The sequence below is a fragment of the Chanodichthys erythropterus genome, chromosome 17 (assembly GCF_024489055.1).
Source record: "Chanodichthys erythropterus isolate Z2021 chromosome 17, ASM2448905v1, whole genome shotgun sequence".
NCBI classification, from domain to species: Eukaryota; Metazoa; Chordata; class Actinopteri; order Cypriniformes; family Xenocyprididae; genus Chanodichthys; species Chanodichthys erythropterus.
In genome coordinates this window covers 19,447,901-19,474,945 of record NC_090237.1, presented here as the reverse complement: position 1 = coordinate 19,474,945, position 27,045 = coordinate 19,447,901, and the positions used below count along the sequence as shown (strand labels likewise).

The following is a 27,045-nucleotide window of genomic DNA, read 5'->3' as shown; positions in this document are numbered from 1 at the left end:
ATGACCATTCATATTTGGCGATAAATTTGGGGTCAGTAAGAATTTAAAAAAATTAAATAAAAGAAATTAGTATTTTTATATTTATTAAGGATGTACTACATTGGTTAAAATTTAAACTAAAGAAATAAAAAAAATTGATTCCAATATCTAACAGAATTTTAATTTCAAATAAATTATTGTCTTTTGAACTTTCTATTCATGGACGTATCCTGAAAAAAAAAGTATCACAGTTTCAACAGTTTTTAACTGATTTGAGCATCTAATCAGCATATTAGAATGATTTGCGATGGATCATGTGACACTTAAGACTGGAGAAATGGCGGCTGAAAAAAAAAATATATATACATATATATTTTAGACCCCAAACATTTGAACAGTAAAACATGAACAACATAAAAGCATCTAAATAAATAAATAACATCTATATTATCGATTAGTACCATATCATACCATATTATTGTCTAGTTATTTAGTAAAAACAGCAGAAAATTACCAGCAAGAATTTTAATATCAGTGTATACCTACTATATATTTCCATCGCAGGGTAAACCAGCACAGTAACGTTTGTATGTATGTCTGGGTGGCATGACCCGTGCCTTTTCCTGCCACCATTATATCATCATTGATAGCTTCCAATGTTTTTGTAATGTTTTGTAGCAAACCACAAAGCGAACCCAAGGAAATTGTGCAGTGAACTGAATTGAAACTGCCAGTGGCCTTCTGGCAAAAGGTCAAGAGGGATAAATTGAGGACGACGAGTCTAATGGAGATGCTGTGTGAGGACTTTAGACACACTGAGAGGTGTTTTCTGTTAAAAGGGTCACTTAGAGTAGAAGCTGGGAGTTTTGTGGAATAAAAAAACCTGTTGTGGAACAGGATGTGAGAGGTTAATTGGTACCCTGTGTGAAAGCTGTTAACGAGTGAGCGAGTGGAACACCCAGGATGCACTGGGACATTCCAGCAGTGGCATGAGAAATAAACGAGTGTGGGGAATATTTCCTTTGGCCTCGGTATCGTCCTCTCTGAAGAATACTGGTCACGCCTGTAAGCTGGACCGTGTTAACAATGTCTCGCTGCACCTCGCTGGTTCACACTGTTGGAGCACTCACATACGCACTCATGCGGACACACACAAACGTACTTTGGGCTCTTATGGCTGGGCACCTCCTCTTGTGATTGCTCACTGGTTCCATAAGGATTCTGAAGTGGAGCGCTGTCGGCAGACGGGATGTGGATGTAGAAGACCAGCAAGCGTAAAGGCCTGTTTAGTCCAGAGGCTGTCATGAGCCTGGGGGCAAAGTAGACATCATAATGACCCTTCTAATGGCACACAGAGTGTTTCTTATGCCGTGGGCCTCAGGCCATGTGCCACTTCCAGCCAATACTACAATAGCCAATACAACCAAAGAACCTCCCCCTACCCGACCTAACCTTTTGTTTTCTTTACTCTGTGTTTGTGTGCGGTCTGCATTTCATTGGTTTGTGAATCATTTCCTGTACACATTTAGACAGGATGCTTGAAATGATCCCGCTATATTGACTTAAAGATAAAACCTCCATCTGACAGGTGACGGCTCAGGAGAGGCACCCTCTGCAGTTTTTCCCAAATGCCCACTGCCCTCTGAAAATGTGCAGTGCTCACTCCAAAGACAGCTTGTTCAGCCAAATTACAGGCTTCTTGCGCCGTGTGTCGCCGTATACGACAGCACGTCATTTCAACGTGGCTTGCGCCTGCTGCCATGTAGTTCTGGGGAAGTAAGGTGTTTCTCACAAGTGACAACACTTAAGACTTTCACCCACAGCACTATGGAAACAATCCCACTGCAGTCTTACCCGAACGAGCCTAAGCGGTGATGCACGTGCAACCCCGTCATCTCACACTCAAATCAGAGGGAGGCGAACATGGTTCTACGTGATCTCAGCTACAAATATGCAAGACGCTATGAAATGAAGTGATAACTATAAATAGCTACCATAAATTTCATAAATGCAAATCAAACAGTTCTATCAAATTTATAAATAACTCATTACACTAATAAGATGAGCAGGATATAGGTCTTATCTCAAGATGGTCTTCATAACTTATGAGGTACCCTCAGCTCTTTTATCCAAATCATCTTCATCATCATCTCAAACCCTAAAACCCCCTAAATATCTCCAGGACCAAGTAGAGTAGTATAAGGAACAGCATTCATCTGCCCGCCATGTGCTCCAAGGCATCTCAAATCAGAGGCCAGACTGCAATAATTAAGGTAAAAGAACTATGAGATGAGTATCACAGCCTTTGACAATCCATGGATTTCAAAATATCATAAGTACCAGTAAAGACAACACCTGAAATGCATTATAATGGACATTTTCTGAAAAAAACATGGTGCCTGATTGAAGCTCAAGCTCATTGCTGCAATGCTTGGCTGTTGGGGGGTTGCTATAGGGCATTGATGCTAAAATGTAAGAAAATTTATAGAAGTCACACAATTTCACATAAAAAATGGATATAATTTAGTTCACTCAATGAAAATTCTGTCATCACTTACTCACCCTCATGTTGTTCCAAACCCATAAGACTTTCGTTCATCTTCGGAACACAAATGAAGATATTTTTAGTGTTTGAGCTTCCACAAGAACCAATAAGGTTTGTTTTCACATGTCAAGCAAGTACTTTCGTTTACCATATTTAATCACTGTATATATGCTTGTTGATGAGTTTCCATGTGAATAAAAGCCTAAATTAAATCTGTTTATCAAATAAAGTGATCGTGTCTCTTCAGAAGACTTGATTCATATGAATTTATTTTATGATCTCTTAATGAACGTTTAGAATGGACTTTCAATGGAGGGACAGAAATCTAATTTCATTTTAATTTCATTAAAAACATCTTCATTTGTGTTTCACAAATAGTGTGGGACGAGTTATTGTGCAAAAAATGTAATATTAAGAATCAGTGGTTGTGTTAAACTCAAAGTATGAGCAATAGTAACAGTGAAGCTTGCCTTGGCTAATGATGAAATGCAGCGAGGCTCAAAGGAGGCGTCCTGGCTGTAGGGCGAGGTGTCAGAATGGAGAGTACAAGCACTCGAGGTCTGAAATGAAGGCGATACATTCACTTGGACAGGGAAGCTAGCCACCTTTAGACTGGCTTGTCACAAATCTTCCACCACCAACAGCATTAAAACAGCTACTGTTGCTGCCATGACAACTGCTTTCTCCCTTTCCGTCCCACCACACAACTCTCTGACACGTACCCTCCACTGGGTCACCGAAGACACACGTACACCCTAACACCTCTGCCACAGCACATCTGAGCAGAGCTTGTTTTGCTCGTCTCAGGAGGGTTAAAATCGTGTGTCTGTGTCTGCGCTGTCCCCTCCCTTTCCCCTCCTGCTCATCTGCCACAAACTAAATGATCCTTTCATTTCCTGCCGGGCCGCTGGGCCCTGAGGTGGCGGCCACGCTTGGGCTCGGCGGCTCTGCTCCCATGTGAAGTTCACAGCTCTTCCTCTTAGCTGCTGATCCACTATCATAACAAAGCTTACCATGGCACTTCCTGTCTGAGACAGAATCGCGTGAGCTGTGCCACGTCTCGGGCAAATATTCACCTGTGTGAATAGGACCAGGAAGCCATTGACTGAATGTCCTGCATGAAAATACACATGGGAACTTGCACACACGTAGACAAACAAAAAAGTAATAAGAAAAAGGACAGCAATGCTAAATCATACACATACCCACAATCCCTCCTCTTGCCCAGTCCTCTGAGGCCTGACTCCGGAACTGACATAGGAAGTAACTTAATGGTTACCAAACCTTTAGGGGGACTGGGTAAGCGGCATTGGGCTAAACATGTGTTTAGAGCAGACAACATCAGCAATCACCACTTGACCCCTAAGCAGAGAAAGGGTCACATACCGCTCCCCCCTTTTTCAAGTGCTGGAGGAAAAAACGAGAGGAAAAAATGTTTAACAGATAATATAGTCAAGTGAAAGCACTTGCCTGTTGTGAGGAGACTGCAACCATGCTGATTCCCATATGTTGGAAATATACAGAGCACAGTCCAGAGACTCCACTGGGGATTTCTCAAGCCTCAGAGGAACGAAAACACATACATACACAAGCCACAATACACATAGTCATGCTTTACACAGCAGAAATGCAATTCCTTGCTCTATAAAGAGGGAAAGAAATTATGTTTAAAAGAAATGTGATGTTTACATTTTATATGGGAGTTTGTACTTAAAATGTTCTGATTAATGCACTACGTACTTTTACGGACCAGCATTTCCAGCTGATTGGATTGAATCGATATAAATCAAATAAATTGAATCCACAGCTTGTTATTCGGAATATGCCCAAAAAATTTAACATAATTAAATTGAATTAGTTGTTTGGGAGTCGCTGAGGTGTGCTGGGTATTGGTCCAAATCAAAAGTGCCAACCCAACTGCTTCAGGGTAGACCTATGGGATTTTGTGGATTCTTTTCAGTTGGGCTTTGTAAAAATGTGTTATGTGCATGAGCTGTTAAAAAAACAAATCAAACAAAAGTGGAGTCATTCTTCAAGTATCCCTCAATTTCCTCCCCTCTCAATTCCTCAGCCATTACAGTAAGTGACCCAACACCTCTGGTTCCCCTGGGCTTATTTATAGCAAATGAATCAGAAATCTGAGAAACTATGCACCAGCATCTCCAACCGCTTAACCCCGAACACACATCGCATTACCTAATGGCAGCTTTGTTTAGAGAGAACAGACAGAACTGGAAACATCAGTCTGAGGTACACAAAGCAAATCTTTCACACAAGACTTAGGTTTATCTGCAGTTTTCCTGTCAGCCCTGTTAAAGGCTTTAACAGCCCAAGGTTCAGGCCTTAAATTCTGAGTTTCCAGACAGTGGGCTGTGGTGGATGTGTACAACTGCAGTTTTATTGTGAATGGAGAGGAAGAAAATACAAGGAAAAAGGAAAGAAAAACAATGTGAGAAAGAGGCTTGTTGGTGCTCTAGGTGGAACAGACATAATATGAGGCAGTAAGGGAGAAAAAAAATTTCATTATGTTTAATGTCTAACTGGTGGGAGGACAACATGCAACATCAAATAACTTCAATTCACTGAGCAAGGGTCTCAGATTTCCCAGCAGACCACATTAAAATGCCAGAGGGGTTAAAAGTGGGCCCAATTGGGTGCAAGACGCCAAAATAAAAGAATTAAGTGGTGCACTGTTTACATCTACAGAGGGGTTTGGGTGACACAACTCGGCATGATGGGTCTTAGCACTTACAGATCAGGGGGAAGGTTGCATAAGGAGTGCTCTTTAAACGCCATTCTTTAGGAGTTTTCTTCATGAGTGCTGCCAACCTCCTGGAAACAGGCATTTGCCAAAAAAGCGGTGACATGGTTGTGTAAAAACGCTAAGAAAAGAGGTTAATGAGAGGAAAAAGAGGGCTACATTGTGTTGAGTGTTAAAGGTTACAGGAATATTCATTCATTCGAAAGAAGAAGAAAAAAAAAAAGCTACATAAACATTTTCCCGGATGTAATTTTCAGTCCACGGACACATTTCCCAGTAGAAATCATCAGGGAGGAGGAAATCGTTTAGTCTCCTTAAGTGCCAAATTGTATCCTGATTTTCCTGCCCCAGCTGCCTGAGCGAAGTCAGAGGTTGGACGTCAACGTCTCTAACTCCTGGACTAAAAAAAACAAAAAACACTGAGACATATTTCCTGACTTTTTTGTACGTTCTGCTTCCTCCAAAAACTACACAACAAAAAATGCATCTCTCCTGGGTGTTGTACTGTACATTTATCCTTACAATGGTAGACAAAAAAAAAGCGAGTGTTTTTGATGCTAACATTGGAGATTCCATGAAAAAGACAGGAGTGGAAGGGGAAAAGGAGAGGAACATGTGGAGCTAATTTATTAAAATGCTTGCCGGTTAATTCAAATCATGGTGTTTATTAGAATTCACAACAAAGACTCAGTGGAAATATTTCTTGGGGTCAGTACGAGTAAGCCCAGACTGCTCTATCTCTGTCTGCGATGCACAAGAACAAACCGAGCTAAAACCAAGAACACTGCAGGCAGGTCAACGCATTGGAGTCAACATTTTGCTGGTACAAATGGAAAACCAAATCATTTACACATACTTGTAGCTTGATTCACAATAATTCTGGCATCTTTTGCTCAGGGTCCCTCATAGTTTCTTCCTTTTTTTCCGATTAGCTCTGAGGCTCAGTGTTGTGTTTACTCATAATTTACTGAATTATGTTCCGCTTAGCACTCAGCCTAGTTTGGGGCGACAGAAGCGCAAAGAGAGAGACACTTTCTGCCCATGGGTTCAGGCTTAAAGGGCTTATCTTCCCTACTTCTGATGACAACTGAGGTGCATCTATGGCCCCCATTGACCTTATTACAAACAGGCGCCAGGATGTCTGTGTAACTTACGCAAACAGCACCTTGACTCTCCAGAGCCAGTAACAAACAGCATGAGACCACTCTAGAAAAGTGTGGGTTCGCAATAATGTGGCATGAGACCTTCGTTGGGACCGAAATGTCTCACTTGAGACACTGTTTGGACAGGAGTGGTGTATCCAGTCCAGTACGAGTGTTCACTGCGAGGCAATTTCCCTAAGTCAGGTGAAAAGAAAGCGTGCAGTACCTTCTCAAGGCTTCCAAAAATAACCGAGGTGACTCCAACCTGCCATCCAGCCTTTCTGGCCTGGGCTATAATTAATATGACAAGTCTATCCAGAGCAGAATAAATTATCCCGTACGCCTGACCACCGCTTACATGCGAGCAGTTTGGGGAGTTCATTGGAAACACATGTTTCTGGGAAAGACCGCTTTGCGTGTTCGGTGCTCCTGAATACATTTCCGCTCCCATGTGACTGTGTTACGGCTGGCAGAGTAAATGTAACCGAATGAGTTCAATACTGGCACAGCGGTGGCTCTAATGAGGGAAGCACATTTGTTTGACCGCACCGGACGTCAATCACTCTGGAAGAGCCCCTCGATCGAAACCCGGCGAGCACGTCCCTGTGCAGAGACAGTTCGCAATAATGGGCGTACCTGGCAGCGAGCCCTTTGGCCTGAGGAGGGACGCGTTTTGGAGCCCGTTCTAATGCTGTTACGCACGGGGGCGCACGGAAGGGAGAACGGTCCATGTGCGGGGTTTCGGTGAGCCGGAGGAATACTAATGAAAGCATTTTTCATAATTTCACACAAACCCACATTCTCTAGGCCTCTGAAACAAGGGGGAGAGGGAGTGGGGAGAGAAATCCATTAAAATGATCTGGAAATGATGCTTTCCAGCCCTGGACTGAGACAATGAGGTATAAATTACTGTGATAAGATCTGGACAAAGTTCAAATCAAGCGAGATTTTCACATCTGGTCCTGTGCTCTTGTCGTCAAATTAATGGATTCTTCTGAAGCCGTGTGCACCAAGAATGTGATAACTTGTGCTTCCTGTTCTACTGATAACATTCCCAAGGGGAGGGAGAGAGAGGCACAGGGTCTTCTAAAGTGTACACAGCACTGGACAGCAAACCTCACACGCTTTCCTTCTGTAGCTACACAAACAAACGCTGACATACATGCATGTCATAAATCTACTTATATTAAGATTACAGAAAAAACAGGTACAACAAAAAGAACAGAGAAAAAGCTCACGCTAAGAAAACTGTCAAGACCTTTTTGATGCTCCAGAGCAGTATCTCCTGCTTGCCTGGCCTGCCAAAACAGATTGTGAATCAAATGTGCGAGGTGTGCTCTTCTGCCTCGCTCGCTCTATCTGCTGATGACGCCAGCGCACCTCAGCTCAAGACAGAATGGACAGATAGAGAAAAACAAGAGACAAGGACAGAAAGATAAATTAAACGAATAGTTCAGTCAAAAATGTAAAAAGTGACATAATTTACTTGCCCTCAGGTCGTAAGACTTTTCTAGAAGTAATTTTAAATAACGCCCTGATCTGTCTTTTAAATGCACTTTTAAATGCACAATGAATGAGGACTTCAAGCTTCGAAAAAGACCCAAAAGCACAATAAAAGAATCATAAAAGTAGTTTATATGACTATTTCAAGTCTTATTTTATTCATTAATAATATGAGCTTTTAATAGCTGTGACCAAATCGAGTCATTGAGTTGAACTCACAAATTGGATCAAGGGATCTGTGAACAAATCATTCAGACAGATTTTGTGAACTGAATAAAAACAATTCATTAACCAGATATGTATTAAAAAAATGATTTGCTCACAAATTGGACATCAGTACTTTTCCAATGAACTCTAATGATCGTGCTGGAATGCTAAAAAAACAAACAAAACAAAAAACAACTATGACATTATCATCCATTTTTCACAAAAAAAAAAAACTACTGTATGGCTTCAGAAGATTTGGAATTTAGTGTTCAAGTCATATGGACTCATCCTCAAGTCATACAATTTTGTTACAACATAAGGGTGAGAAAATAATGATACAATTTTTAATTCTGAGCAAAATCAAATTTGCAGCTGTAGTGAATGAGAATGCATGATTGATCAGTACTGCATGTCTCCTTGGGTTCATTTAGAGGAAGCCACGGTGGAATCCAGCTCAGGCATTTTAGGCGTTCCTGGCTGATTGGAAACGCACAGGCGTAAATGACCAGACGTTTATTTCCAGGTGAGGAGAGAGAGAGGCAGAGGCTCCTCACCTCTCCACAGTCACCTGGATACCGTTTCCAGGAAGGCCCGCTGGCCAGGGTTAATCTGCGGCACTAAATGAATAAACAAAGGATGGCTCTGTGGGCCGTGGTGGGCAGGTGAGCTCAGATCATCTTCCCACACTGAAACTCATCTGCACAGGAAATGACCTGCAGCACCTCACCTCCACACCTGGAGAGAGGAGGGGCTGTGCAGGAGAATCTGACCATGTCACATTACCTCACCTCCAGAAGAGGAACTCACCTCTCACATCTGTCAACTGCTCTTCAGTCATCCTTCAACAGCAGCTCATTCCACACACACGGAAAGAACATGCCCACTCAAAAGGATCAGAATGAGGTCAATGTCAGATCGGCCATTCAAGATTACAAAAAATAAATAAATGAAAATAATCCACATTATTAGCATTTAAAACTAAAAATATATAAGGAATTGCTGACTATGGACAATGTATTAAAATCGTAAGGGATTTAATGATTCCAACTGTTGTTCCAATTTCAACTTTCAGTTCCTTAACAGTTCCATTAACAATCTGTTTAGTAAGAAATATTTGAAGAAAAAAAAAATCTTTGCCAAATAAAGAGATAATCTTGATAATATAAAGTTTGTTTTTAATTTTAAGTAATTATCCAATATATTTATTAAGTAAATTCATATAAAAAAAAAAAAAATATCCAAAAGCACAACAACATATTTAATTCATTCAGGAAGTCCCAGCCAATAAGAGTCATTAGTTAGGGAATCATTTGGACTACACATATGAATCATTTGTTCATGATTCAGACAACACGGGTCTTGCTGAATGCTTAGAACCGACTCATAAGAGTCATTGGTTCAGGAATCATTACGACTACACTGGTCAAGCTGTATAGTTTTTGATAAATGAAAGAATCATTAGAACTCATAAGAAGAATTATTAGTTTTGGGAATCACACATCACTGGTCTTGCTGGATGCTTATGATTAACTAAAAAGAACCAACCCATAAGAGTCATTAGATTGAGAATTGCTTAGACTACACTGATCAGGCTGTATGGTTTTTGATTCACTAAAAATAACCAGCTTATGAGAATCATTTGTTCCGGAATTGGATTATACTGCACTCCGTGGATGATATGATTCACTAAAAAGAACCAATTAATTCGAATCATTTGTTGTAAAGATTGGACTGCACTGGCTGCTTCATTAAAAAAAAGAAGAAACAAACAAACACACATACACACAAATGATATTGAACTGTAATGAGGTCAAAACAGGTGAAACTTCATAACCATGCAGTTACAAAAAAAGTAATACCTTTGATTGTCCACTAACCAAAGTATTCAACAGCAATGTGCTATAAAAAACCAACATTAACTATGACACACGCTCACTCACACGACAATCGAAAAGACACAAAACAAATACAACAGACTTGCTGTCTCCTGGCCGAAGAGCGGTAAGGAAGAGGATGGGTTTGATGGAATGCTTTCTCATTTTTCATCCTCTATTCATTTTTAACAGCTCTTTCTGAACGCCACTCTTCGTTCAATGTAATGACTCAATGAAGTGGCGTACATCAGGCGCCGACTCGGAGGTGTAAAAAATACCATCGCAGCTGCCTGATCAATACATTATGGAGTGAGAGTGCATGCTGGGGGAAGATAATGCCGCCTCGTGCGGAGACGCTGTCAGAGTCCATTAGTGTCTGGAGGGCTGTGCTGGGAGCGGCGGGCATATGTTGGGTCGCTGAGGCCCACGCTTTGGCGCGGAGAGCTTTTGTTCTTAGCTTTTAATTGTGGCCCCACCTTGGAGGGGGCCCATCACTCTGAGACCCCCGTCAGAGCATGCTGGTACGCTCGGATGTGGCAGGCTGGGACAGCGGGACCGAAACTAAGAGCTGTGCTTTTCTGCGGCTGTCAGAAACATGCAGGCGGGCGCACGCACACACACACGTAACAACAAAAATACACAGTGGGGAAGATGGAGACAGAACACACTGTGCCTGAAGCGAGTATGTACTTTCACAGGCTGAGGGTTCCTAACTGCTGAGAGAGGAATGGGAAGCATTTCAGCAGCATGAGACGAGTATGTGCGAATTTACTAGGGAAGTGCAAAGCTATATTTTCAATTGAATAGTCGGAGTGCCTGAACAACAAGCTGAATAATCTTAAAGGGTTAGCTCACCCAAAAATAAAAATTCTGTAATTAAGTACTCGCCCTCATGCCGCTCCATACCTGTAAGACCTTTGTTCATCTTCAGAACAAAAATTAAGATATTTTTGATGAAATCCGAGGGTATCCGATCCACACATAGGGAGCAATGTCATTGCACCCTTTGAGGTCCAGAAAGGTAGAAAATAAGTCAACGTGACTGCAGTGGTTCAACCTTAATGTTATGAAGCGACGAGAATAAATTTTTGGCGCAAAAACAAGTAACTACTTTATTCAACAAATTTGTCATACTGCTATGCTATTTTCGTAGCAGAGCTTCTGTGTTTACATCCGAACGCAGTCTCAGTATTGGCCGGCTCTGGTCACGTGAGCAGCATGATGCATGCGTGTGATGCTGACGCAGGAGTCGGCCAATACTAGCTCATGTTTGGAAGTAAACACAGAACCTCTGCAATGAAAATTGACATCCATTAAAAAAAAAAAAAAAAAGCCCTCTGTCTCCTTTCCTGTGTGCCAACAAAGACGGAGCATTAGCATTAGCCGTGTTATGCTTTTTTGGCTAAAGGTTGCAGGCTTGCCTTCCAGTGGCTTTGGTTCAGCTTCAAACCTAATCAAACACACCTAAACAAGCTAATCAAGGGCTGAAGGGTTGCTAGAAAACTACAGGCAGGTGAGTTTTATCAGGGTTGGAGCTAAACTCTGCAAGACTGAGGCTCTCCAGGACCGATGTTCTTGTATAAAAAAAAAAAAAAAGGTAAAACTTCTAGGGGATACCAATAAATAAATGGTAACACTTTACAATAAGGTTCATTAGTTAATGTATGAACTAACATGAATTAACCATGAAAAATACATTTGTTACTGTATTTGTTAATCTTTGTTAACATTAGTTAATAAAAATCCAGGTGGGTATTCATTGTTTGTTCATGTTACTTCACAGTGCATTAACTAATGTTAAAGGTGCCATTGAACGTTTTTTTTACAAGATGTAATATAAGTCTAAGGTGTCCACTGAATGTGTCTGTGAAGTTTCAGCTCAAAATACCCCATAGATTTTTTTTTTATTAATTTTTTTAACTGCCTATTTTGGGGCATAATTAGAAATGCGCCCATTCAGGCTGCGGCCCCTTTAATTGCTCGCGGCAATTAATGGCTAATGCTACACTGTTGGAGAGATTTATAAAGAATGAAGTTGTGTTTATGAATTATACAGACTGCAAGTGTAAAATAACGACAGTCTTGTCTCCGTGAATACAGTAAGAAACGATGGTAACTTTAACCACATTTAACAGTACATTAACAACATGCTAACGAAACATTTAGAAAGACAATTTTCAAATATCACTAAAATATCATGATATCATGGACCATGTCAGTTATTATTGCTCCATCTGCCATTTTTCACTATTGTCCTTGCTTGCTTACCTAGTCTGATGATTCAGCTGTGCAGCTCCAGACATTAATACTGCCTGCCCTTGTGTAATGCCTCGACCATGGGCTGGCATATGCAAATATTGGGGGTGTACATATTAATGATCCCGACTGTTACATAACAGTCGGTGTTATGTTGAGATTCGCCTGTTTTCCGGAGGCCTTTTAAACAAATGAGATTTACATAAGAAGGAGGAAGCCATGGAGTTTCAAACTTAGTGTATGTTTTTTCCATGTACTGAACTCTTGTTATTCAACTATGCCGAGGTAAATTAAATTTTTGATCCTAGGGCACCTTTAACTAATGTAGTTAACTAATGTTAACTAATGAACCTTATTGTAAAGTGTTACCAAATAAATTAATAAATAATTAAATAAATCATTATGACCAATCCTAACATCCTGCTGAGAACAGGCAGTCAAATACTGTAAAGACTGAGATACTGAGGTCAAGGTGAGAAGCGTCTACAACTCGCCCACTGCTGTTTGCCATCATGGCTGCAAGGATCTTAATGGCACATGGAGTGCCAACGTCTGCACATGTCCTTCCTGTCACCTCATCGCACTCCAACATCTAACCCCACTCGACCAGATGTGTTTGATTATGCCCTAAAACACTCACACAAGTCCACATACGACAACACAACTCCTCCAATGGCCATGGACGGAGTGTTCAAGCAAATGCAAAGTGGATGGAAAGCATCCAAAAAACTGATCCTAAATCACAACTTAGCAACTCAATTGTTTATCATTGTATAGATGATGAGGAGGGGTTCATATGTTGACAGTACGAGTGGTTGTGTATTGGAGTGGCTTGCAGCACTGTGGAGGTAAATGCTTTGAGCGAGTACACAGCAGATGCTTGACACATTGCTGTCCATTCAGTCGCTTTAAAGAGCAGCTGCTCCCGCCCCTGGCACTACAGACAAACTCTTTCTCTCTCACTCACTCACACTCTCTCTCTCTCTCTCAAACACACACACACACACACACACACACACACACACACACACACACACACACACACACACACACACACACACACACACACACACACACACACACACACACACACACACATGTTTGTTTTTGTGAATTGTGGGGACTTTCCATAGACTTCAATGCATTTTACACTGAACAAACTGTACATTCTATCCCCCTACCCTGCCCCTACCCCTAAACCTAACCCTCACAGGAAACTGTGCAAACTTTTACTTTTTCACAAAAACTCATTCTATATGATTTATAAACCCATTTACATTGTGGGGACCGCTGGCTGGTCCCCACGATGTAGGTGAACTCAGGTTTATATTACATCATGGGGACATTTGGTCCCCACAATGTAATATAAACAAAAGCACACACACACACACACACACACACACACACACACACACACACACACACACACACACACACGCCCTCAGTTCACACACCCTCAGTTCACACATATAGAGGTGTTCTGAGAGTTCTTCATCATGTTGCTGTGTGGTTGCTAGGATGTTCTAACTTGCTTAAGTTAAAGAGCCCATCAATTCTATTATACACATAAAAATGTAATATATAAAAATGTATATGAAAATATATGAATATGAAAAAATCAAAAATGTGTATTCTCTGAGTGTATTTTCAGACTGTCCTCTTCACCGGTTTTATTTTACTGTCCACTAAAATAATCCACCATGTGCTCAAATCATTCTGTTCTCTCCTCACAGCCAAAAAAGGACTTCAGCAAGACAAGAATGCTGCACAGACACCAAAAGTGCTGAATGATTTACCTTCAACTCAAGGAAAAAGAGTTAAAGAAAGAAAGAAAGAAAGATAGAGACTTTATGCTTCCTTCTTGGCTCAATATAAAGAGAAAAAATATGCCATGTAAAGCTGAATGGTTAGTAAGAAAGTCAAGTAGATGGCCAGTAATTAGACAATGTCACACTGCAAAGCTTTTATTTTTAATAAATAATACAACACACATTTCAAATAATAAACTGAAAATGTTATAATATACCACAGAATTTTTACATTTTTGTTATTTATTATTTCTGTCATTATTTGTATTTGTATTATTTTATGTAATTTCATATTATTTATTCAAGAAAGAAGGCCAAGAGAATATTAGATCATATTATTAATATTTAATTTATTATATTGTATTTTATTTTTTATTATAATTTATCATATTTATAATTAATAAATAAATATAAATAAAAAAGATAGGAAAAAGATAAGATTGTATTTTATAAAAACACATTTTATTTTATTTGAATAATAAAGACAAATTGCAAATAATTTTATTATAAAATTATATCTTATATATTTTTTTTAATTTATACACATATAATAATATTACAAATAGTAATAATATAAAAATAAAATATTAGTATTTTATTTTATCAAATTTATATAAAATGTATATAAAATAAAATTAAACAAAATAAAAATATTTTATACTGGCACCTTTCTTTTTCGGTCAACAGTTTTTCTGTTGGTTTGCACTGATGTTGTGGCAATATCATATATAATACAGTCAAGCCAATAATGTAATTTAAAAAAAAAAAAAAAAAAAAAATCCAATTTACACAGAAAAAAAAAAACAGAAGGGGAAAGGAGGAGAAAAATAGGAAGGGAAGAGATGGCAGAGTGAGATTAAGGCCGTTGGGCCTCTGATTCTCAGACAGTAGGTTGATGATAAGAATGGCATCTTTCACAGTCAGATCAGCCAATCTGGTCAGGCGTCCGTGGCAGCTTCTGTATTGTGGCGGGGACTTCCAGGTCAGGGGCAGAAGAATGGAGTCAGTGAGTGTGGCGGAGAGGGGGCCTGGGGCAGGTGGCGAGTCACTATTGAAAGAGACAGGCTAGGGCGGCAGGGAGAGCGCTGGGTCACGGGAATGGCTCCCCAATCTATAGGCGGCTCAAAAACACCTCTCATTGTTCGGGGAGATCATGTGGCACGAGCTCCTCCTTGAGCCGCGTCAGGATCCTTCTGGCTTGAATGTGAGCAGTATCTCCGACAACAAGCCACCTTTATGCCCATCCAGGTAATTACAGACCATGGGTGAGGATCCATTACTGCTGGACGCAGGTAGAGTCCAGGTGCCCAGTCTCTGAGCGCTCAGCCATGCTGGGAGAGGAAACCAGGGGAGCGATCAGGCCTGTCCCACTGGCCTAAAGGCATGACCAGCACAGAGGAGCATACTATACTACACTAAAACACAGAGATGGCTTTGTCTTGCCACACACACACACACACACACACACACACACACACACACACACACACACACACACACACACACACACACACACACACACACACACACACACACACACACACCCTGCACCTGAGTAGAGGGCTGTGTAAGGGCGGTAGATAAAACACAGGGCACACACTCTGATGATGATGATGATAAGTATCAGCGAGAGCAGTTTTACAGTCACAATATGATAACGGCCGGCAACACTGACCACTGCCATGACTGCACTAATGTAGGCAACAAACGTAGATTAGAAAAATACATTTATTATTTAAAAAAAGTAAACATTTGGTAAAAAAATAAAAAAATAAAAAATCCCCCCTCCACATCTGTGGCTAAAACTGCAGGCCATTGTGTCAATCATGACTAAACAGCACAAAAATGTATTTGGTTACTGTACTGCTACTTTTATTTAGATGGCATCATGTGAGAAATATTTTACTTATTTGTCGCCACATGGAGTTGTGGAGTAAATAAAACCTTTTCTGCATCTGAGAAAAATAAAATCTTTTAATTCTGTGTCAAATTTAACATATTATATTTTCTTTTTGTTTGCATTTTTTTTAAACTTTTAATTATTTAATTTTAATAAACTTATTTTATTGAATTTTCTATTCTATTTTGTGTTCTGGAGAAAAGTGACTCTTTAGGCATCTGAGTGTCAAATTTATCATATGTTTTGTATTATTAATTTAAATTGGTTTGATTTAAATTATTTTTTATGATTTTGTTTTATTTTTTATGTGTGTTCTGGACAAAATAAGGACCTTTTTAGTAGGGCTGCATTATACTGGAAAAATATACATAATTAATCCGTGTTAAAGCTACAAAAGTGATTTTTCTCTTAACATTCATGACAAAGAAAGCAGCAGGAATATTAGGATATTGTCACTTTAAAGGGATAGTTCACCCAAAAATGAAAATTCTGTCATCATTTACTCACCTTCAAGTTGTTCCAAACCTGTATAAATGTCTTTGTTCTGCTTTACACAAAGGAAGATATTCTGAAGAATGTTTGTAACCAAACAGATTACAAACATTCTTCAAAATATTTTCCTTTGTGTACAGCCATATGCCTTTACGACCGAATGCATGGATGCAGACATAGTACATCCTGCGATGTGACTATCGCGGATGTGCACATTGCAATATCGCAATATCAATATATCGTGCAGCCCTACTTTTTTGGCATCTGAAATCCTGCATAATGTTCAACTCTTGTTTTCATTAGTAGACGTTTAGTATGACTTGTTTTCTAGGCTAGTTGTTCTCTAGGCTAGTTTTTAACCACCCACTCTCAAACGCTCACGAAGAAGACTGCTGGACAGCGCTCGTGCATTTGGCTGAGTCATGTAAGTGGTTAAATATACTTGCAGCTCGGCTCAGAATGCTTTTATGATTTGTAATTTGCTTCAAACTTTTCAAACTTTATGATTATTTTAGGTTTAAGTGGTGTGTGTAAAGAAACTGGAACCAGGCAGTGTACAAGTGTTTCTAAAGCACGTATAGTAGTGACATCTGCTGTTTAAAAACTAAGCTCAGAATCGATTCGAGAGAGAATCGCGATACATTGGAAAATATCAGAATCATTCCAGATTCTTCGTATCGCGAATCGAAATTCGATGTATTGTCCCAGCCCTAAAAACCATGTAGTAACATTACAGCTGCTAATAAAGTTTATGACCAACTAGTGAGTAACTCAGTTATTTGTATTCAGATTTGGCACTTCAAATCCATACCAGAACATAAAAACAATATACACTCAAACAGATGAATCTAAACAAAAACACGCGTCATCGCCCCCGAACACAATGCAAGACACACTTGCAGATATCAGTCAGGCTTCTTCCAGGATGTGATAGCAAACTCACAACACACCAGCATCTTTCGTGCACTGTCGCCCGCTCATCTCCCGATCTCCGACAGGCCCCTGCCACCCGCCACGCCACACACATAACAACTGGGCCAGGAAGGAATAGTGCTCTTGCCGAACAAATGATGGGGTGTTTCTGCTACTGAGTCATAACAAAATACAATCAAAAGAGATTTGTGTTCCTGCTCGCTTTATGGTTCAAATAGATAAAACGCCTCCTGTCTTCCCTTGCACAAAGCGCTGTGTAGTCTAGCAGGGCCGGAGTGACGCTCCTGGGACCAGATAGGAGTATCGATAATGCTGGCTGCATGTCCGATTGATTTTGGGAAGCTGAGACAGTGGCTGTGTGATTCTTTCTTTCTCCTGATACGCTGTGTCAAGCAGACGGGCGCTGCTTATGATAGGTTTAGTGTCGGCACACACATCCGGCAGAAATGGCCACATGGAGCCGGCTCCCTTAGGGGTGGTATATAACACAAAGGACACCACATAAACATACAGCGCAGCAGCATTAATATATAGCAGCCAGGGAAGCGATGATATATCATGTGATCTTTCTGAAAGACTTACTTTACAATGTAAAGACCAGAGGTTTGTGAGCTGCCTACATACGGCCATGTAATGCTTTAAAGCATACACAAAAATACATCAATTAAACAAAATAATTTAATTATTGTTTTTTAATATATTTTATATTCATAAATATATTTTATAGTTCATTTACTGCCTAAGATTGTATTTATTTTATTTGTATTTATAATAAATTTACATTTTATTATAAATAAGATATTCAAAATAAAAAAATATATAATAGTAATAATATTTTTAATAATAAAAATGTAACATCATGTGACATTTGTAAAATAGAATAAAATGTATTCATTAATTTTTATTTTATTTTACAATAATTAAAAACAAGTCAACTTAATTATACTTTGTTTATAATTAAGTTGACTTGTTTATTCATTATTTTATTTATATAATTTATTTAAAAAATACAATTGCTAAAATATACACTTTTCTTGTAAAATAAAAAAAAATTAAACATATTTTAATTAATGCATTTTATTCTATTCTACATGTCAACATGATGTTCTAGAAAAAATATAACTATTTTTAGTATTTATTTTTAACATTTATTTATAATGTAATGTATGAAATATTTTATTTTACATTTGTCAACACACAAAGTTCTAAAGAAAAAACCCCATCCCTAAACATATACATAAATGCTAAATTTTACACTGACTCTTGGTTAATTAAGTTGCATCAACAGAGTGCACGTCCTTCTGAGCAGACATGAAACTGGGCAAATGATTGAGACTGTGTAAACTGGGCCTAAACAGTAAACAAGATAGAGACACTGTCCTCCAGGACAGCATTAGATCCTCCAGGACAGCCTGGACTAGAGAGAGACATCACAGCAGAGGAGGTGTGTCTGCACTCCGCGGGACAAACAGGGCTGCGCTGTCTTTTGAAGGCACAAAGACAAAGCGATGAGCGCTGATAAGAGCAGGCGCCACACTGCTTGAAGCCCTGAGAGCTGAGCAATCACACACAGACTGATAAGCATCAGCCCATAAAGAAGACTCCGGCAGCTCTCCTCCAGACGGGCCGGAGAAGAGAATGAGAAGGAGGAGAGCTGTGTGATAAAGATGGTTACTTTCTTTCTCTTGGAGGTGAGGGTTTAGAGGAGGGGTGACGTGAGATGATGACGAGACAGTTTTCTTGACAGGAAGTCACTTGATGCAAAGGAACAGCAGGTACGTTTGAAAACACTGCAGAGAGTCAGTGCAATCTTAAAGATGAGACCTCCTGACAGTGCAATGCAGCTAATGTGTGTCTACAGGCCAAGCACTAACATCACAACAGTCAACACGGCCTACCTTCTACTGACAAACCACATTTTGGAGCTTTGCTTTGATTTCAATGAAACATGAAAGACTGTGCCGTGCACATATATACGTGTGAGCATACACAGCAAAATATCACTCTGCGACTGAAAAAGAGCAAACAGTGCATTGTACTTTGATTTTCTGAAATTGATTTTCTCTCTTGTTTTTTTTTAGACTGTAGATCTACATATATAGAAGCTCAAAAATAAATCTTTTAAAAGTATAAGCCTGTCTAGATCTCTGTTGATTGGATTATCTTAACATGACAACTGGAGGAATGAAAAAAAGAGAAATCAAAATCCATTTAAACAACATCCATTTAATCTAACTCACAATAAGCATATTTACCAAATGTAGACTGCTGATAGCTTTTCAGGCAGGTTGCGTTGTTTCCGTGTAACATACCATGACATATAACTGCATAGAATCATATAATGCTCAGCAGACTTTAAAGAAAGACTCAAGTAAGAGACTAGTCTTGAGGACTCATCACACTGGGAACTGTTGTTTGTAATCCAAGAGCTTCAGAAGCTGAGGAAAAAACATAAGAGCAGCAGGTCTTACCTGAGCCGGTATCTATGACCGTGGACTGGCCTCTACGATCAGCCACCAGACGAGAAGAGCCAGGCATGCTAACAGGCTCTGAACGCACTGGCTGAATCCTGCAACAAAGATATCCAAAAATTGTGAATTAGACTTTATTTGTGTTTAACTTTATTTAAATTAAAGGCTTAGTTCACCCAAAAATGAAATTTCTGTCACCGAGGTGGTATGGCCGGCGTGACCGCCGACCCGAGGGAGTTAATTACTCATCCTCATGTTATTCCAAACCCGTAAAAGACCTTTGTTCATCTTCGGAACACAAATTAAGATATTTTTGTTGAAATCCGAGATTTTTTTATCCTCCATTGAAAGCAACGAAATGACCATATTGAAGGTCCAGAAAAATAGTAAAAACATCATTAAAATAGTCAATGTGACTGCAGTGGTTCAACCTTAATATTATGAAGTGGCGAGAATACTTTTTGTGGACAAAAATAACGACTTTATTCAACATATTCGTCTCTCCCCTGTCATTCTGTTACTCCATTTCTGTTGCAGTGCTTTCAGGTTCTAAATCAGAACGCTGGTTCAGCATTGGCTGGCTCTGGTCATGTGAGCAGCACATGTGTGTAGTGCTGACGCAGGACCTGGAAGAGCCACAATGTAAATAGCGTAGCATAATGACAGAGGAAAGATAAATTTGTTGAATAAAGTCGTTATTTTTGTTTTGTTTTTGCAAACAAAAAGTATTTTTGTCGCTTAACGATATTAAGGTTGAAACACTGTAGTCACGTTGACTATTTTATTGATATTTATACTACTTTTCTGGACCTTGAAGGTAGTAATTTCATTGCTTTCAATGGAAGATAAAAAAACCTCTTGGATTTCATCAAAATATCTTCATTTGTGCTCCATAGATGAATGAAGGTCTTACGGGTGTGGAACGACATAAGGGTGAGTAATTAATGACAGAAATTTCACTTTTGGGTGAATTAACTCTTTAATGACATGGTATGCTGATTAATAAAAAAAAAAATCAATAACATATTTTAACATATTGTAGTATTTGCTGAAAAAAGCCCCCAAGATTTGATTGAGTAATAGACAAGATAGAAAAAATAGAATGAAAGACCGAAAGATAAACGGACAGTATCTGTTTTAGATAAAACAGACAGGCAGATGATAGATAGATAGATAGGTAGATAGATAGATAGATAGACAGACAGACAGGCAGATGACAGACAGACAGACAGACAGACAGACAGACAGACAGACAGACAGACAGACAGACAGACAGACAGACAGACAGACAGACAGACAGACAGACAGACAGACAGACAGACAGACAGATAGATAGATAGATAGATAGATAGATAGATAGATAGATAGATAGATAGATAGATAGATAGATAGATAGATAGATAGATAGATAGATAGATAGATAGACAGACAGACAGACAGACAGACAGACAGACAGACAGACAGACAGACAGACAGACAGACAGACAGACAGACAGACAGACAGACAGACAGACAGACAGACAGATAGATAGATAGATAGATAGATAGATAGATAGATAGATAGATAGATAGATAGATAGATAGATAGATAGATAGATAGATAGATAGATAGATAGATAGATAGATAGATAGATGATAGATGATAGATAGATAGACAGACAATAGATAGATAGACAGACAGACAGACAGACAGACAGACAGACAGACAGACAGACAGACAGACAGACAGATAGATAGATAGATAGATAGATAGATAGATAGATAGATAGATAGATAGATAGATAGATAGATAGATAGATAGATAGATAGATAGATAGATAGATAGATAGATAGATAGATAGATAGATGCATGCTCTGGTAGAGTGATTGTATTGTGCAAGTGCTGGACTAGAGTTGGTTAAAATGTGTATTTAGTGAATCTCTGTGGTTAGTAACATGAGTCTATGCTGTCACACTGTGAATTTGGTGTTGATGATGGCAGCTGGTAATGTGAGCAGCGTTGTGTGTGAATGTGTGTTTAAGCATCGGCACCTGAGGCTGTGCAGGTCCAGGTCGTCTGTGTCGAAATCAAGAAGAGGCTGCTGGGTGTCGCTGGGCCCCTGTGACTGAAGTACAGAGGAGCTGGAGGAGATGACAGTGGTCTGACCTGATGGATGAATCGTCTTGAACTGAAACTGAGGGCCCATCCAGAGTCTTCGGTGAGGGCCAGTGTGGGTAACAATCTCCACCTGTAAAGTATAACACATATAGAAGAGCACTTAAACATATACACAAACAAACACACAAAGTACTGTCTGGGTAAGTGTCTGTCTTAGACCAGCAGTGACAAATCTGGGGAAGGGAGGGGTTACATGTATGTTAGACAGACGCCACTCTTCCTCCCCAGTGGACTGCATTAACATGGCATGACACTAACATCATGAAGCGAGAGAGGGAAGAGCGGAGGAGAAGAGCGTCCATCTGGCCAGCATCCCTCTCTCCACTTCATTTCTCCATCTTTTCTGGAAGAGCATGGCGTGGGGTCAACTCTTCCGTCCCCTTCCTGTCACATCTGTGTAAATGAGGCCAGCAGTATGTGTGTTTTTTTTCTCTGTAGTTAACACCAACAGTGTTGCGCAGCCCTGAGAGAAACAGATGCGGCGTTGACTTTTTTCTGCTTTCATGGCGGCTATGGCCAGATGTTGCCCCCCTCCGCACTCTCTCTGCACTTTGCCTTGAGCCCGCCATATTGCAGCCGGCTCACACTGACAGCACTTATTACACACAGCCCGCTGCCATAGCATAAAAAGCACAGTCCTCTGCGAGCGCTATGTTGCTATAACACATAACAGACAAGCAGACTAATTGCTATCACATATAAAGCAGATAAATAGAGCCATCAACAGGGTTTAGACTGTGTTTAGCCAATAGCTGTTGCTGCACGTGTTAATGGTGTCATTAGGCAGGCGGGATGTGATGGGGGATGTATGCTGTCGCTAATGCTGGTACATTAACAACCTTAAGGTTTAAGAGCTTTGGTTGGTGCCGTTCAGGCCACACAAAAACTGCCACACACATGCTGGACATGTTGCATCTGTGTAATCAAGACTATTAGATCATAAAAACTCTGAGACCACATTGTAAATCTGGGATTAGGAACCTAATTTTGAAAAATTGTCAACAATTTAAAATGAAGAATTTAAAGTAAAATAAATAAGACATTTTTAATATTCTGCACAATTTCAGTGGGCTACTCGAGTGCTGTTGTTATTAAGCATAATACTAGGAAATACTGAACTTATGTTAATTTTTCAATTAAAATTGTTTAGCTGAAAATATGACGTACTTTAAATTTTTTTTATTAAATTGCACACACAAAAAACATTTTACTAATATTCTTAGGCTTTTGGATCTCACTGTACATGTCATATAAACAAATAAATAAACTTCTGCTATTGTTAAACTATTTAAAAAATGCTCATTTGTTGAAATAAAAATGAAACAAAATAAAATATAAGTATTAGGTGAAAAACTTAAAACTTATTAGAAAAATAATATTAGAAATATTGCCTTGGCAACTAAGTGAAATGAAATAAATTAAAGTAAAATCAATCAAATTAAATTAAAGCAAAATTGAAATTAAAAAAAAAAAAACTAATAAAAATTACATCACATTCCAAAATTAACTTAAACTAAAATGAAAACTAAAAATATGAAATTTAAAGCTAATATACACAACAATTCTATATAATACTAAAACAAATAAATAAATATGTATGTTTTCTTGTCTAATAAAGCAGGCAATCATGCATAACAGTGCTATGCTTTAGTCTGGATGACAAAAGGTGGAAATAAAGGATAAAAATTTGACTAGATCCATGTTAGGTGTACATACCTGGTAATGGGGCAAGAAATTATTTATGACTTATACTGGCAGCAACTCAGTGATGCATTATCACTGTAAGTGTTTCACTGAAATGTATGATGTGTGTAGCTTAAGTGCTGTTTATTACGGTTAAAGTTAAGCTAATGCAGAGATGAAGGCCATGGGAGGAGGCCGTGAGTTCTGACTGACCTGCGAGAGCCATTCTTCATCCTCCTGGCCACTGTGATCGGAGGCCAGGCTGTCATAAGACTCATGCCGGGTGATGGGGCCAGGGCTGCCAGGAGGTACCACTGCACAGAGAGAGAAAAGAGAGAAGATTAGCTATGCACTGATTATATTATATTATTTTATATTATATTATTTAGATCACCTTGCCAAAAATTAAAAAATATAATATTCATGCTGTTCGATTATGACTGTTTCTGCAAGAAGTGTACTGCAAGTCACTTGCATAAAAGTGCCAATATATTATATTACATGACATATAATTATATTGTTATATTATATTACATTATATGAGTTGCCTTGCAACAAAAAAATAAATTAATTAAAAAATAAATAATACAATTTTCATGTTGTTCCATGGTGACTGTTCTGTAAGAACTGCACTGTAAGTCACTTGCAAAGAAACAACCATTTATTTTATTTTATTTTATTTTATTTTATTTTATTTTATTTTATTTTATTTTATTTTATTTTATTTTATTTTATTTTATTTTATTTATTTTATTTTATTTATTTATTTTTTTTTTTTATTTTATTTTATTTTATTTTATTTTATTTTGAGATCACCTAGCCAAAAAATAAATAAAATCTTCATGCCGTTCGGTTTTGAGAAATGTAAGAAATGCATTGCAAGTTACTTGCATAAAAGTGTCATTATATATTATATTATATTATATTATATTATATTATATTATATTATATTATATTATATTATATTATATTATATTATATTATATTATATTATATTATATTATATTATATTATATTATATTATATTATATATTATGGTTGTTCTGTGGTAACAGTTTCTGTACGAAGTGCACAGTAAATTATTTTGCATAAAAGCTCCAATAAAACAGCTAATTAGCATTTACATTTCTGTGCTGTGGAAAGCCAGTAAAAATGTTCACAGTGTGTTTTGGTATGTGAGAGAGAGTGGGACAGATAAAAGAGTGTGGAGCTGTCAGCAGCAAAGACAGCACGGGCAGAGACAGATGGAGCACTTGGAGGCTTCGCTAAGCAGGCGCCAAGTATTCAGACTAATGTGCACAATCAGTGGTTTCCCTTCCCACCTCCAGGCAAACACATGCCTTTGTTACCAAAGTACATAATACAGCAGTGAATAATAAAGATGTCAAGCCCTCATCTGGAGGACACAAGGAGCCCGTCGCTCTTGTTCCCTCTTCTTCTCTCTATCTGTCTCGCAGACATAAGTGCTCACACACCAGGTGTTCAGACACACTTGATGAGGTGTTCCTGCCAGGTTCATGGCGCAGTCACTACTGTGTGAGTAACAGATACACTGACACCTCCACTCGAAGGGGAAATCTGCTCGCTATCGGCCCCACTCAATCACAGTAACACTAGCCTCTGCCAGAGCGCGGCCTCCGTTATCCCAGCATGCTGCATTATGCGGACATAAATCGCAGAGTGACTTACCGACCTCTGATGGGTCAGAACAGAGCCAGACCATGTTACCTCTTAAACACAATCAAGCTCTGGCCTTCCTCTTCCCCCCCCTCCCAAAGCCCAGGGGGACAATAAGTGTTGACTAATAAATAATTGAAGCGTAAGAACAGTAGCTGGCTCTGTAGATCAGGTTACAGTGGGTTCATAATGGGCCGAGCTTAAGAGGTCGAGGGATCCTGGACTGTTAAGAGCAGTTTATCTGTTGTGAGTTAGAGTGTGAGCAACAGAATAAGGACAGGAAACAGGCCCTGACCGCATAAACCTGCAGTATCACAATCACAGCCTGGTTACAAATTTGCTTTGGCCACCAACACACAAACCATGTACAAATGACCTTTCAGTTAAATAATGTTTGTTCAGGTGCATAACGGTGTATGCACTGACACCTGGAAACATAAGCCAGACCAGGTTTTGTTAATGTTGCCATTGCTGTAGTTATTTTCTCCACACTAGAAAATAAGTACAGTAATAAAATAAATACTCATATTTTTAAACCTCTAATAAATTCATTCTTAATTTGACATTTTTAACTAAAGCAAATAAATCAATATATTATATTTATATATTATAACTATATTTATATATTTCCTTATTTATATAAATAAGTCAGTATGTGAATAAGAATATATGTGAACATCTAAATGTATTATTTAGATATTTACATGTATTCATTTTTTATTAATTTATTCATAAGTGTGGTCTCCACTAGCATTAAATGCTTTTGCTATTACTGTTGTTATTTTCCCCAAATTTTCTCAAAATGTTCAATCAATTTAAGCCCATTAATTAAAGAGTCAATCCATGTTTGTAATTATTTTTTTTCCAAAAACAAATCTGTATATTTAAAATTAAAATATATTTATTATATTTATTTCCATTTTTATATAAATTAATCAATATATAAAAGTTAACATCTAAATATTTACATATACTAAATTCTTTATTGTTTATGTTATTCATTCATTTATTACATTATAATTTGTTTTAATGCATGATTTATTGTTTGATCCATAGTAAAAAATGAATTCTAAATATAGCCACTTATATGTATATAAAAAAGTTAAAAATCAAAAAGGATGCAGGTGTCGGTGCCAATAGCCTAGTGGGCAGCATATAGCGCGGTTGCGGTTCGGGAGTCCCGAGTTCGAGACCTGAGGACCTTTCCCGATCCCGTCCCCCTCTCATTCTCCAACTTCGCTTCTCGTCAACTTACTGTCTCCGGGGGGGATGTCTTGCATTAAATGTTTATGCAATTTCTGTAGTTATTTTTACACTCTGTCACTTCAAAAATTGTATTTACTGAATTATTTAGTATACTCTGAACACAGCTATACAAATTACGAGGAATGTTTGGGTATATTTTGCTTGCTGCGTTCCAAAAATACTATGAAAGATTATGCTAAATAAATGTGCTAAAAGTTGTAAAGGTCATGTGCTGCACTTTCCTGCAGCTCTAAACAAAACCCTCACACCTTTCCTTAAGAAATCAGGACTCATTCATTAGAGAGCTCTCAGACACACAGCCGCCACTCTCTCTGCTCAACGACAGCTAATGTCGCAAGCTGAGGATTCCCTGAGCGCTGTAAGTTGGACTGAAGGAGCTTCGCTGGGCCA

The 27,045-nt window shown here is 38.7% G+C and overlaps 1 protein-coding gene across 9 annotated transcripts in view; it reads right to left on the bottom strand.

Annotated features, from left to right (window-relative positions):
• Positions 1-27,045, bottom strand: part of bcas3 (BCAS3 microtubule associated cell migration factor) — a 256,386-nt gene that overhangs the window by 138,417 nt on the left and 90,924 nt on the right. For all 9 annotated transcript variants that reach the window (XR_010892170.1, XM_067365260.1, XM_067365262.1 and 6 more), the window contains exons 20-22: positions 23,926-24,026; positions 21,903-22,099; positions 19,872-19,969 (exon numbers count right to left, since the gene is read on the bottom strand). Coding sequence is in view for 8 of the 9 variants with exons in the window: in XM_067365260.1 (XP_067221361.1) it covers positions 19,872-19,969; positions 21,903-22,099; positions 23,926-24,026 (396 nt within the window). In the remaining variant the exon portion in view is untranslated. The remainder of the gene's footprint in view (positions 1-19,871; positions 19,970-21,902; positions 22,100-23,925; positions 24,027-27,045) is intronic.